This window comes from Anas platyrhynchos, chromosome 2 (assembly GCF_047663525.1).
Source record: "Anas platyrhynchos isolate ZD024472 breed Pekin duck chromosome 2, IASCAAS_PekinDuck_T2T, whole genome shotgun sequence".
Lineage (NCBI taxonomy): Eukaryota > Metazoa > Chordata > Aves > Anseriformes > Anatidae > Anas > Anas platyrhynchos.
Genome location: NC_092588.1, coordinates 138,113,060 through 138,128,053, shown reverse-complemented (window position 1 = coordinate 138,128,053; position 14,994 = coordinate 138,113,060). Strand labels below are relative to the sequence as shown.

The window sequence follows — 14,994 nt, the reverse complement described above, 5'->3', positions numbered from 1 at the left end:
AGGATCCTCACTCCTGATCAGTTGGCCTGATTTTGTTGCAGTCTATGTCAAATATTTAAAATAGCTCAAATTTGGGGGTGTATTTCCAAAGACTACTGAAGTCTGGATTTGTAACTTCTGTAGCTTGGAAGCATATTTTCTGTGCGAAGAAACATTCTGCCTGCTTGTTAGACATCTAGGGAAACATTCAGGGAAGGGAGTTCAGTAAATGGGGCACCAGACTGGGCTTCGAGACCAAGTGGGAGCAGGCCACAGGCAGGCATGAATCTACTGCATGATTAGACAAAGTCACTTCATCTCTGCAGCCCTGTTTTCCTTTTGCAAATGAGGACAATTTAGGGACTCACACCTTTGCAGACAGTTTTAAAATCTGCCCATGAGAGGTGGTTTTACACCTAATGAGTGGACTGCTAATTCCATGGGTGCCATTTGTGGAAAAAAGTATTTTAGCTACTGCTTGAGTTCTCCCTCCTAAATTTTTAAAATTGAATTATAATGTAAGAATTATCCAAATACTTTGTGCTGTGCATGTTGAATAAATAGCTTTTCAATGAGCAGGTCTGATTTGCATTAATTGGAGGCACTGCTGGTCCATTTAAAGTAAACAATCTTTCCTCTCTCATTATCGCTTTCTTAATTAAAGGTGCTGAAGGCTTGTGACTGGCTTATGAGTAGTAGTAGCTTGGGCAGTGGTGGGCAACAGTGAGTCATTAGATGGTCATTTACCAGGGAGATGGGCACAGCATCAACACCCGAATAAAACAGGATATTTGAGTGAGAAGGGTGGGAGTGCAGTAAACCGAATGTAAAAGGTAGGGGAAATAAGTGCAAAAAGAAAAAAAAAAGCATGAAGAGTAGGGTATGAGAAGAGGATCACAATTGGGATCACAATTTTGGAACTGAGAGAGAGAGAACCCCATGCAGCCTGTGTTAATTTCACCTGACATGACAGAGTTGGCGTGAATCAGTCAGAGGGTGGTGCAGATCAGCCTTTTATCCTCGTCTGCATTTAGCAGAGTACCTGCCATTAATTTAGGCAAAAATTTCTTGCCCAGGAGGAAGTGAGGAGACTGGAACAGTGTATTGGTTCTCGTGGTGAGGATGCTTGTCTGTAAATACAGTATGTGTGGATGATGAATGCAGGAAATGGCCGGGAGTAGGTGGGTAGAATTCACAGCTTGTTTTTATCGTTTGTCTCTCAAAACCCCGTTCATGAGGAATGGTGGTGGGCAGTCATATATAAACTTTAAAGAGGCACTGGCATTTTTTTCCCTAGCATTTAAAAGGTTATGTGCTGCATTGTGAGACAAATAAATCATGATTCACTGCAACAACAGAGTTGCAGTCAGTTATATAAATTGCCAAGGAAGCACTAAATCTGTCACTTTGTGTATTCTGACCATTTAACAATTGGAATTGTGTTTGGGAAGAAAGCTGAGTAGAAGCAAGAACCGCGTAAAGTGGCAGATGCAATTAGTAAGATCAATGATGGTGTTTTAAGTTCATTGTATGGTCATCTGGGTGGACCTATATGTGCTGCGGGAAAGGTTTTCCTAGCAGAGTCAGCAGTGTGAGAGTGGTACACGCTGCACAATTATTCACAAAGTTGTAGCCAAATGCAACTTACTGCCCAGAGCATGGCACTAACACATCTATAGGTTTGTGCTTTTGATGTGGAAGCAAATGGCTTGATTTCTAAAACCCAGATTCTAACGTGGGCCCTGTTCATTACCCTGCCATCACCACGTGTGTGCACATACATACAGGGTTCTCTCTTCTTTTGACAAGGAAGAAGCAGAGTGATTTCTAAGGATACATGTTTAATTATCGTATTTTTCCAAAACTGAATGTTGGAAGCAGTGGCTTTTAAGTATACTATTCAATATGGTTCTAGTTTATCAAATAAACTTCAGGTGAAGAGAGGCAGTGATAAAAACAGTGAAGTTAGATGCGTGCTTGAAAAGTAGAAAACTCAAGCTCTGTAAAACAAACAAACTTATTGGGGTAAGTAGCCATGTTCCCTTTTAGGGAGGGTAGAACACTTCTGGAAGTTAAATCTGAGTGTCAGGAAGATTAAGTAATTCTTTCATCATTTCTTAATTATGAACAGCTAATTATATTCTGTGAATAAAAGATTGGCTTTAAATAGAAAGTTCAAGGAATCCTGGCAAAAAGTCTCAATATTTTCATTGCAGAAGGACATTTCAGAGATTAGGCTTTTGAAATGACTCTCGAATTTGTGAATGGACATTACATTATGTGAAGTAGTTGCTGCAGTTATTTGCTGAAGTTAATATTAATTGAAATAGCAGTTGACTTAGGTAATTATAACAGGCATGTGCAAACATAAGAATCACATGTTTCACAAAAGATAGTTCTTTTCTAAATATGCCAAACTTTTCTCCTTTCAGTATGAACTACTGCTGCACTCTGCTTGTGTCACAGCACGGTGCTCTTCACGTCTGCAAATGCAGGTGCTGCGATGCTTGTTGGAAGTCAGAATGTCTTGAGGCTTTCTGGACAGCAGCTCTGAGCACTGGAACAGCTAATTGATACCTTCCCAAGTTAAAAAATAAGTACCTGCTTCTACTTTTGGGACTAAGGCTAAGGTGTTGTAAGAGAATAAGGAGCTTTTTTAAACCTAGCGGTAGCTAAATAAAAGGACTTGTTGTCAAGGACTGTTGATAGGACAGTTACTAGTGAAGGAATAACAGAAAAATGTACTTAGCGAAATAGGACACAGATTATTTATGTAAGAAAATTATTTCACAAAGTCTGTGAATGTTGTAGTTGTTTCTCATTCCAAGCTTAGTTTAAGGTTAAAAACAAACAAACTTTTCACTTAGTTAGAAACTTGACTGGGTCTATGGTGAGCTTTGTGAGAGTGAAGGTGCACGGGAAGAGATGAGAACCCTGTAAAGTTCCATTATACCCAGAACAATGTTTTCTGTGACCCATTGTTTAGATTTAAAGCACTGGCATTCACTTCTTTACCCTGCTGTAATTCTTGATGAACTTTCCAAAATTCAAATTTGACCTTGTGTTAGTTTTTAAAATACTCAGATCCTACTATCACTTTTCAGATGACTGCATCTAGGCTACAGCGTGTAGCCTCTGAAGCTTGTACTGTGATTGTAAGTACCATCAGCATAATAACGATGTTTCTATAAGCAAATAATTATGTCTGCTCTGTCAGGGCTGTAATTAGAGCCTATTAGAACAATTTTCTTTGTTGTTAAATATTGTTCATTTTATGCGTTTCATACTACTTAAAATTGGTTTCACTCTTCTGATACTCTGCAGGCTTTTTTTGAATGGAAATTTCAAAGGTAAAAGGCACAAGCAATCCAGTGAAATATTTTTGAGCTCATATTTTTAAATTAACTAGATTTTGGTCTGATAGGAACCCTTCAAAGCGAGAATGCTTTGAGTTCTTGTGTAATTGAGAATCCCCTGGGAATTTCTGAGGTTGGTAAAATGCGCGATGTATTTCAGAATAAATTGGGATGCTGATCCCCTAAGCCTGTAACACTTCCTGTCCCATTAACATGCCTTTGATGTTAAACATCTTTGACACCACGTTAATTCTCTTTGTTCCAAAAGCCAGTGTCGCACAGCAGCGTGTTCTGTAACGGGGACTGCTGGCTTGCTCCTGGAGGTCCCAGTAAGCACCGAGCAACAAGGAAAGGGCATTTCCAGCACCTTGCAGAGATAGAGAACAGTGGTTGCCTAGTAAGTGGTCTCTTTCAGTTACATTAGGGGTGTTGGAGAAATGAATCTCCTCTAGTCTGAAGTCACTCGGAACGGTTTTAGACAGAATATAGGAAGCGTTCGGAAATAATTTCCCGGGTTTCTGTCAGAGTGCTGTTTCTTCTCCAGCTCCCCTTAGCTACCCACACAGTGGCATCAGCCTGGTTGCCTTGGTACCTGCCTGAAGGCAGCGTGTGGTGGAGTTTGGCTGTTGAGACGGCGTGATTTGTCATGTGAAAGTACAAGTCATGAGCCCGGGGTGTGTGACTGGGAGTGCCTTGTGCACCCTACTGAGCAAGTTCTTGTTGGGTTCTCGTTCTCCTCTGTGAATGCTGATGTTGTTTACTTGTGCTACTCGTCATCCTGCTAATGTCAGATTTTGTTGTGTGCAGTGATGGTAGAAATTGCTCGGGCTTGGTCCAAGAGAGTCAGCCAATCTTCTTGTGAGTTGGATAGGAATCTGTGAATATGCCAGGTCTGTATTCCTCCTTTGCTTAATACCTGGGATGTTGTTGAAGGGAAGAGTTGGGTATTTCGTGCATCCTGATGTTTTTCTCAAGCTTCATCTTCAGGCCTGACACATTCTTGAGTGAAAGTCTTCTTGTGTCAGCCTCTCCATTGAGCTTTGCTGTAATGATTCTGGCTGACCTTTGCTGTTTTGTTGGAATTTCATGTAAATATCTCAGAAGAGGGTTTTAGACAAAGTGAATTCAGTGCTATGAAAGGTTGAGGCAGGACAGGACTGGAGAGTACAATCTTCTTCCCCTAGAATTGTAATAGCAGCGGCTGAAGCAGTACCGCTATGCCTTGCTTTACCTCACCTTGACTTCAAGGGTAAAGAATTCAAGATCTAGTTGGTTTGCTTTCACTTTATTTATTTCTGACGTGGTCTTTTTGCTGAGACTTCAAGCAAATGGAATAGCTGTTCTGGGATCACACAGAATAATCTGAGTCTTTATTTAATCTGTCAAAGGGAGGAGTGAGAAGAGACTTCGGTGCAAACCTTGGCTATCTCCATGAGATGAAAGCACGGGTGATTTTCCTGTCTTGTAGGAGGGCAGAACAAGCAGCACTGCTGAAGAACTGTGGCAGCCCAGTTGAGAGCAGAAATGAAGAATGCCTTTTAACAAAGTGATGAACCGTCTGAACAAAACACCAGTGGCAGAATCTCCATCTCCTGATGTTTTTCAGACCACATGTTTTTCTGTTCCAACTGTCTTTGTTAAACACTTCAATTACTGAACTGACACGGGGATAACTGGGCAAAGCTCTGCTGTTAGATGTATTCAAGAGAACACTCAAGTCAGGGTCTAATCTCTGAACTCATTATTGGAAATTTTCACTTAAGTCTCAGAAATCGGTAGAATAACGTGCGTGGTTACTATATATCTGGGCTTCTGCTTTCTGTCTCTGAAAGTAATTGTGGAACTGATGATGGGCTTGGGCTTCAGTGTCTGCCTTTCAGATTGCTCATTCAGACTTCTCTTCCCTGGGGCTTCCCGTCTCACACTCGCAGGCGAGGCTTCAGCACTCCCATCTGAGCGGTCAGACAAGCAGCCAGAGGAAGGCTTCCAGCCTGCTCCTGTCGGAAGGATGCTGGGGAGTATCTATAAGGCTTGTTAGCATCTACCTGATCTGACTTCTTGTTATCTGGGACTCGAACCTGCTTCTCTGTTAAGTAAAACGTCAACAACTTCGGTGCAAGCACAACCAAGACAAACGCAATTTCGGAGTTGTCTGAAGTGCTGATTGCTCCACACCATGCGCTTAGAGCTTCTCCCATAAAAGAGTTCATTGGTGACAGGGCAAAAGTGTTGTTGGGTTGATCTTTTGGGGGCGCTTCAGTCTAGGTTTAGATCTACTCGTTTTGTTTTCTTTTGGTACCTAGAAGCTCATTAATAAGCAAATGTATGTTTTCAACATATGTTATGGAGCTGTGGATCTGTTTGTCGTACTGACTATTTCTATGATTGCTTTAGCTGATGCCAAAGAAGATTGAGTCACGCTTTGCTTGTGTACGAGTCTTTCCTCTGTTCTGCGTTACCCTACTGCTCCTTTATAACCACCGTTTAAATCTCTCTTCTTCTAATCCCTCAAAAGCAATAGAGGTCTTCAAGGCAGAGATGATCTTCCTTTTCACAGGAGTGACCTAAGTTACCAATCCACAACTAACATGCACTTCAGACTTGTGTAAAAATCATTTGCTTTTGATAGAACTATGCCATAGAAATCAGTATATATTTGCATGTTTTTATGTAGAATTTAAGACCGTATTCACAATTAATTGCTTTGGTATCACTTTTATGATAAAATAGTCATGACATTTCTTCCACCCCCATGCTTAAACCAATCTCTCTCTCTATGGAGGCAAAGCACATGCCACAAAAGTAATAAAAATTATAAGCCCTGTAGTGTAAAGTGAATCTAAAACAAGCTAGCATAGACATATTTTTACATACAACCTAAGTTTAAATTTAGTGTAGTGGATTGATCCCTTGCTTAGCCTTTAATAAAACAGGATTCAGGGGTATTTATATCTAAGCAAAGAAATAAAATTAGTTTCATTCCTCCTGTCCTTATGTATGACACTGAACGAGTAAGACCTCTGTGTTGTAAAGGGAAAGAACATTTAAATCGCAGTATTAAGAGGAATCACTACAATGAAGGTGTTACTGCCTGAGGACTCTCCTGGAGGTCGGTGCTGGAGGCTGGAAGGTGAGGCAGAACATCACCGGGAAGCAGAAGTGAAGTGTAGCAGGATGCAGGCCCCAAATTGTTTCAGCTGGAATTCCACTGATTTTAATGAAGCTCCACCAGGGATGAATTTAAGCCATTACAAAGAGGCGTAGATCTGGCATTTTACAGCTCGGATCATGTTTCTTACGCTGAATGCCAGCGTTCTCTTCTCAAATGTCAGACTTGTTTAATTACTTTATTTCACCTTTTAATTTTTGAAAGTATTTAAAGTGTTGCTGAGGGGCGTTGGAGCGGAAAGGACAAGTCAGCTTTGTGTTCGTACTGTTTCATTGTGTTTGTATTGAAATAATGCCTACATATACTAATCAGACTTTATTGTACCTTACGCATACATACCTGCTATATAATATTTACCTGATGTGATACAGCACAGAAGACTGAGGGATTTATAGCCAGATATGAGAGGTGCCTGCAGGCTGGATCTCACGACAGGAAGAGCTGGGGAAGTCTGGAGACACCCCTGGGCTGGGTCAGAGGTAGCGTTACGGCAGGGTCTGACACTTTTCCACAAACAAGACTGCAGGAGGCAGCATTTTATCTGCTTTTATGAGCTCTTTTCTGACTTTTGCAGGCAGTTGAGCAAAATATGAGTGTTTACACAAACAGCTTTTATTTCAACAGCGCTGAAAGAAAATGACAAGAAATGTTATCTAGCACACTTGAGATCAAGTGCAGGATAGGTTTATTGAGGGGTGCAGGGGAACTGTAGCTGCCTCTGCCCTGGGATGTCACTCAGGATGGGGCATGCTTATTTTAACTTATTTTGAGAAGAACATTAGAAGCTCTCAAAAATAATATGAAAACCATTTCTGGGATGTAGGGAGGGAAGGGGCTGTGCTGACTGGTCTTGAGGACGGCCTTCTCTCTTACCAGAGGTATGGGACTGTAATGGATTTCATGGGAGTTGGTCTCATTCATGTTGGCCAAATACCAAGAACTATAAGTCCATTATAAAGAATTACAACCTGCATGTTATGTCAAATTTTATTAATGATGAACAGTTTTTTGTTTGTTTTTGTTGTGTTTTACTTTAGAGGCTGATGTGCATGTTAAAACAAACCAGTGTAGACCAATGCAGTCTCCAACCCTAAAATACACTGTGACTGAACCTTCAGTACTGGCTTTTTACTACAGGCAATTTTGTCTTTTGCTTACTAAAAATATCAGAGGGGTTTGATGTGATCTGTGTAGCAGAACAGGATGCAAAGTTCTTGAAGGCCTGGGGACAGTGCACTGCAGCTGCTACACACTCTGTGTAAGGGCACATCTGCCACATCTCTTTCCCTGGCCCTTGGATCTGGTGCTGCAGGGATAGGATGAGGGCATTTCTTAGCAGAGTGCTGCTGTTAAAAATACTTCAAGGCAAGGAGACTGTTCGGAGGGGACACAGCTGTGAGGTGCCTGGCTACAGAGCACGACTCCGCCCTTCACAGGTGGGTTGGCTGGAAACACAGAGGGGCACCAGGACGTGCCCCTGGGCAAGGTATTGGGATGAACCACATGTTCTCAGCCCATTTCATGATTTAGTTCTAAGGCTTCTTTGTTCCCCATTTGCTTGCCGTGTGGCAGGAGTGACAGGTTACGTTCTTCCCCTCGTGCTGGTAAGGTGGGACAAGCTCTCTGTACCATGCTTAGTTTTCTGCCCTTCATTTTCTGCCTACAGCTTGTTTCCCAGGTGGAAATGTAGGCATTGAATGGGGGCGAGTTTAAAGTGCTTGGTGCCCCGTCCTTCCTCCTTTCTTTGGGACAGCCCTCCTTGACTCCTGCTGCCAAAGAGCACCTCTTCTCTGGCTATTGCTTGCCATGAAGACAGAAGGGTTCTTTCTTTGCATGGTACAAAGCATTATTAAATTCTTTGAATAACCCCCCTGGGGATGAGGTAGCACTTGTGACCCCTGATGCCACCCGCACTACCTTGGAGAAGCTCTTCCAGAGCAGCTGCTGCTTTGCCAAGGTGCTTCCTGAGCCAGGAGGAGCTGGATCTAGCTGTGGATTCCAGACTTGTGGGTGCCCCGTTTTTTTGCCATAAGTAGATTAATTTTAGATTAATTTAATTTTTAATATATGAAAGTATGACATCTCTACCTGCTCCAACAATATTTGGGACAAAGAGAAGGCAGAATAAAGTGAACTGGCTGGAGCTCTGCAGTTCGTTTTGCTTGAGCAGTCCTCTTTTTGCTGTAAGATTGCTCTGGCTCTAGTAGAATAGTATTTATTTCGATTAATTGCATTAAAATGGGCATGTGGCATTTAGGATTGGAAGTGGGCGCACTCCACTGTGGGGATGGGAAACATACGGCAGCACTCCTTGGGCTGCACACTTCTGAACCAAGTTGGGAATTCAGCTAAGAAGCTTGTGGAGATTCTGGGAATGTGAAGCTTATTCTTGTAGACAACATTGAACCTGACCCATGATGGGGCCAAGTTTGTCTCCCCAGGTGTGACTATTTTTATGAGCTGTGTACAGACGCATCGCTTCACCTTGACGCCGTACTTAGTGGGCTGTAATTATACGCGAGGTAGTTCTGGAGAGAAATGCATGTGTGTGTTTTTTTTTTGCAGGTAATAAAATGGAAAATCCAATTTGCTGTTGCAAAGTAAGCCTCTGAGTAATACATGATCTTCATAGCAGCATCGCTCAGGGGGTTACTGCTAATCGCAGCGCGGGCCGGCTTCCCTGGTGGCCTGTGCCTTCCACTGAGCACTGAATGGTGTGAGCTGTGTCCTGAGCCAGCCAGCACAGATTTAGACACCCTGCTTTCTAGCTTATTAGGTCCTCGTTGTCACAGTACTTAATCCTCCTTCCTGATCCTTGTTAGAACACCAGGGCTGGCGTGTCCCATAATAAAGGAGCCGGGCGCGAGGCTCCTAACTGGAGGCACTGGAGCGTAAGGCAGTCAGGGCGATGGCTGCCTGACTGACAGAGGGGTGAGATGCCTCCTGCATGTCGTTATTTAACGAGAACAGCCCTCAGACAGCTGACAGATGAGCCCGGTAAGGTAATGGTAACTTGTTGATGGGCCGATATGAGATGCATGACATCTTTTCACACAGTATAATGGTCTGTCTTTACTCTAATTGCATTAACCCTTCTTACGGAGAGAATAACGTTAAGGATCAGCTGGAATGGAGAACATGGGGAAATGCAAACAGTTTTCAGAAGTGCCTGTAGGAAATGTGTGCTCGTGCTACTTACATAGGTGCCTTTCATTTTGAAAAATGAGCACATCAGGTTGATTTTAGCATTCCCTGACAGCTTGGCTTGGTCAAGCTTCAAAACCTGGTATTTCTATGTTTTGTTTCCCATGGTTATCTATATGAAAATATTTTATATTTGTATTTGTGCCTTTGGATTTCTGGGGGGATTGCTGAGGCTCCCTTAATCACAAAATTCACATAAAAAAATTGAAATGGCGGCAGAGATTTCCTGTTTTAATTTAAGGAGCACAAATGATTTCAATGCCTAAAATTATTTCAATGCCTAGGCCTTTCTGGAATTTAGCCTCTTGTATCCATAGTCATGAAGAGTTACAGTATAGTGCTGTTGTGGTTTTTGGGTGGCAATTTTTTGGAAAACAGTCAAAAAAACCAACTCCTTAAAAGTCTATTAAGTCTTCCTGTCAATGAAATAGGTAAAACTGGCATGTTGCAAGCCTGGCTTTGTTTGTGTTTGTCAGTATAAAGAAGTGTCATCAGGGACCTGCAGCAGGATCCTGGCACAAACAGCTCGCTGGGCACTGGGAAGGGAAGGAGCCTGGTGGGCATCGCTTGTTGGCATTGTGCTCGGAGCAGAGGCTGAGAAATGCTGTGCAACGTTAAGCTTCAGTGCAGCTAAATCCTCCCGTCCTGTCAGTCTCCGTGCATGACTCTTGGCCGTGGTAGACAAGGATAATTTGCTGAGTTGCCCTGTAGAGCTGAAAGTTATGTGTAATGGCACAGCTAGGTGAAACCTTTAAGGTTGCAGGAGAGCTGGGACATTCAGAGGGAGGCATCGGGAAGCCCCATGTTCTTATTCAGTTGTTCTGGCAGTGCTGACTGAACTTACTCCCATACGGGACATCCCAAACCCTATCTGCTAGTAAGTCCCGCTTAAAACTAATTCAGTGAATAAAAATTATAAACAGTGGCCTGAGTTCAAGCCTGCTGTGCAATATGCAATATGAAATGAATAGGGTGCAGCAGCATCCATCATGGTTGGAACTATCATTTCTTCTTTCTCCTCTCTGTTAAACCTGAAATATTTGCTTTGTACTCTCTGAAATAAATGAAAGGTGTTTTTTTTTTTATTCACAGCCAGGTATTTCTTTATTTTTTTTAAATTTCATATTTTTTTCATATGCCATTTTTTAAATCCCTTTCAGGTAATTTGGATTTGACTGGTCAAAAGCAAGTCTTCAAAGCAGAGAACAATCCTTGGGTGACACCAATAGCCGACCAGTTCCAGCTGGGAGTGTCTCATGTGTTTGAATACATTCGTTCAGAAACATACAAATAGTAAGTATTACATGACACTGTTATGTGCTGTAGGTGTGTGTTTAGCAAAGTGTTATCAGTTACACCCTTCTTCCATAATCCATGCACTATCTTGGGATTCAGGGCAAACAGACAAACCTGTAAATTTTTATTAAGTAGTTTTGCTAACGAGAAGGTAAGTTAATGTGATTCAGATACGTTAGAAAGGCATAAAGATTGTTCTGTATTGTCCTGCATTTGTGGTTCATTTCTAAGAGCGACGTAGAAGAGCAAGAATTGAAAGCCTTTGAAAAGTACTAATTTGAAGTATGTGCAGTAAGGTTTTATACACTGAAGTAAGTGTTTGTTGATGGTTTTGACTGTAAGTTTCTTATGTGTTGAAATAACTGTCTAGAATACAAACCTGTTTTGGTCTGGGCTGGTTTGCGTAAGTCCATAACTCTGGCAATTCAAATAAAGGTACTACTGCTTCCTTCAAGTGCTGGACTTGTTCATTTTAAATCAAAATTCTGAGTACAAATGCTAAGTATTTGTTTGGGAAATAATGTCTTTAATCATTCACTGAATTGAAATATTTCCTCACTCTTTAACTATCCATGTTACCAGTCCTAGTAAAACTTCACATGGCAAGTTATTTTTGTGTCTGAAAACTACCTTGATGCTGCCTTCCTGGATCATTAGGTAGTACAACAGATGGTACCCCTAGATCAGAAACTTAGTTTTTCATTTCCCCTTTACTTAAATTTATATGTTAGTAATTTAGAAGCATTTCTGACCATTTTTTGTACAATATCTGTCAATTAAAAAGAGAGCATTTGTAGATAAAGGTTTTGGGATTCCAATTAAGTAACTGAGATATGAATTTCTGTGTGAAACTGTAAATGATCCAGCAGTGAGTGTTGTATGCTGTTTTTCATTTACAGAATTCAAGTGAAAAGGGTCATAGATCAGTGTGGTAACAAAAACTGTGTGCCTCAGAAGTATCCTGATCTTTGTCCAGTCATACACAGTTCTCAAGATGCATTTATTCAAAGATATAAGTAGGCTGTAATACCTCTCTTCCAGCAGTCTTCTCTTCTGCAGACATGGTGGAGGGAAGCAGCTGTCTCCCTAGACCTGTCTCCACAGTCCACTGTGCAGCTGCATCTAGGTTTCTTGATAACATGTTTTGTAATTTCTTATGGCCAGTTTTATGTTCCTGCTTAAGCAGTGTAGATTAGGGTGCCTCGTGCAGGTCTCATATGGACAGCACAGGGATCATGAGGACAGGAAAGTTTTGAGGACTAAAATTTTAAGAATTTGACCCCGCTAAGATTTTTTGGGGGAGCTCTTTGTATCTGTCTGTAATAAAAAACAGTAATGAATAATGGTTTTGTAGCAGTAGAGTAATAAACCGCTCCGTCAACTTTCCTTGTGCACCCAAAATTAAGATAAAAGATTCTGTAATTCATCACTTGCCTCAGCTGTTGCTCTTTGTTTTAGGCAAACCACATAATGTTTGCTGCCTTGTTCTTTGCCAAGGTGTAATGGTGTCTTGTTGCCTAATGGGTTGATTTTGATTTTGACCACAGTAAATATTTGAAGCCTTTCTAGTTGACAGTGCAAGCAAACTCAGACTTCAGCCATTAACAGGGGGAAAATGGAATCAAAAGAATCATTGCATGGGTCATTCAGAATTCAGCTTTGATCTTAGCAGCTTATTTAGTTAAAATGTCATATTGTAAAATATCAGTGATGAAAAAATGTGTGCAGGTGATAGAGAAGATGTTTTATTATCGTTTCCAGCATACATTTAAATCATAAATTAAAAATATCAATGTAATTTTGTTAGAAGGCCAGTAGCAACTTGTTTTGGTTCTTCATTGTGCTTGTTTCATGTATTCTGTAAAGAGTTTGTCGATTTTCTAGTGAAAAAAACACCTTTTTATCTCCAGTTTCCTTTAAATATGCGATTTGAGAATTACTTGCCTGCCACCTGCTACAGACATTTTTCAATTTGTGGAAAACCAATTTTAGAACTTAAAACTTGCAAGGAATGGCATAATCTGGTTAACAGGTCTTGTAGTGTTATTGTGCACAAAGCAAATAAGTTGTGAACGTACAAGAAATGAAAACTCCTTTTTGTGCTGAAAATTTGATATTTTCCCTTTAACAACTATACATATTCAGCTTCATTTTTTCTTCCAGAGATTGTCCAGGTATTATATCTTTTTTTTTTTTTTTTTTCTCATTAAGCCAATCACTAAACTGAAATGTGAATGTAGTAATTTTATCTGTAGATATCTACTTTTATGCACATTTGAACAATTAGATTTCTTTGGATCCTTCAGCTCCCCCCCCAAAAGAAATTTAACATTAAAATTAACTTATATTTGATAGACCCAGGCAGTTTAACTTTTAATCTGAGACAAAGCAGTGTAGTTAACTGGGTGATTGGATAAACTTCTGAGGTTGGGTAACCTCACTTTTGCAATACTGAGAAAAGAGAACGGTTCATACATATTAGTAGCTTACAATCAGTATTGTCATCTCAGATCAGGAAGTTTACTTTGAGGTACAGGCAGATGTGGACTTTCATAAACTAGGGACCATGCATCTATATTGTAGATGGATTTTGAGCTCCAGAGATGGTAATTCTCTCCCTATGCCCATTGCTTTTGCTAGCTGATTAGAAATATTGATTTTACTTTGTTTACAAGTATAACATTGTCTATACTGGCTAAGACAGAGAGGGTACGCTCACACAATCATGAATGCCAAGTTTCAGGGCCTTAGCGAGTTTCATTTCACTAAGTGGGTTATGTTAATATATTTTATTTTGTGTTTTCAATGGCTATATCATCATATTTACTCAATTGCTGTTATCTCAGCCAGAAAGTAGTAACTCACTAAGTATTGGCAATTTGCTCATTTGCAGTCACGTTACTAAACCTTGAGGTTTCTTCTGATAGCTGGCACAAGCCATAACAGTGCTGCAATCACCATCAGAGTTTTCCAGTCAGATTCTGAGGCTGCATTTGTGAAGCAGCTACCAAATAGATCAAAACACTCTTCTTTCTCTGGTGAAATACCCTGGCCATTTCAAGCATGGTCAGTGAAAAATATCACCCCATTTTTAGCCTCATTTGAGGATATTCCTGCCCTAGTGATTAATTGGTAAGTAGAGATGACACCTTCGAGGGATGAGCATGTCTAAAGAAGCTGTCATTGTCTCACTTACCTTTATGTTTTCATACTCCTGTTTTACATGGTAGTTCAATGCCAAGGACCACATTGGAGTAGTACTTGACTTCAGAAGGGTGTCAGTCAGCCACTCATCATCTGCTCCTACTTAGTAGGCTCTTTCCTTTCCTTTAATTTCCTTGCCTTTCATGAGAAATGATGCCAGGTGATTTTTCAGCCCCCATTTTTCAAGGAAGACTTGTGCTGACAAGAAGCTGGGCCATATATTGTGTCAGAAAATCTGTGTGGCGGGGCTCTTAATTCTCAACAGGGAGCTCAGCAGCGTATGGCACTTTGCTGCCTTTTGTTGGCTAGAATACGCCCACTGTACATATCATCCTGTGACAGCATCGTTTGGAAACGGGTCAGTTTGCCAAGAATGTAATGATTCTTACTCTCTGACTGCCACACTGGCTTTTGGAAAGTTCAGGTTGTAAGCTGAATTTTGGCCTTGATTCTCTACATACTCAGGAGATGCCATTAAACTCCCCATGTGGCATCAGGGTGGGATTGAAAAGCAGCTGAAAGACTTATTCAGACAGTAAAGGGTAATGGCAACCTCATCTCCTCAAAGAGCTTAACTAAATGTTTTATTTTTTATTCATGTGTGTGTTCAACTTTCAAAGTGCCCTTTTTGTTACAAGCATATTCTCAGAGGATCTTCTCTGTGTAGGGTACCAACAAAGAGATGATGGATTGTATGATTTAGTGGCTATAATGCACTTAGACAAGTGCAGACAGACATAAATGTTCGAAAGAAACCAATGAATTAAACTTCTATGAAGAACTGAA

At 40.9% G+C, this 14,994-nt stretch overlaps 1 protein-coding gene and 1 long non-coding RNA gene across 4 annotated transcripts in view; both read left to right on the top strand.

Annotated features, from left to right (window-relative positions):
- The window catches only part of RSU1 (Ras suppressor protein 1), a 97,175-nt gene that overhangs the window by 31,336 nt on the left and 50,845 nt on the right, over window positions 1-14,994 (top strand). For all 3 annotated transcript variants that reach the window (XM_027450694.3, XM_027450693.3, XM_038175507.2), the window contains exon 8: window positions 10,869-11,001. In XM_027450694.3, the coding sequence (XP_027306495.2) occupies window positions 10,869-11,001 (133 nt within the window). The remainder of the gene's footprint in view (window positions 1-10,868; window positions 11,002-14,994) is intronic.
- Window positions 206-9,961, top strand: LOC140001612 (uncharacterized). The gene is made up of 2 exons (XR_011807021.1): window positions 206-3,134; window positions 3,604-9,961. It is a non-coding gene; the product is annotated as an uncharacterized lncRNA (long non-coding RNA).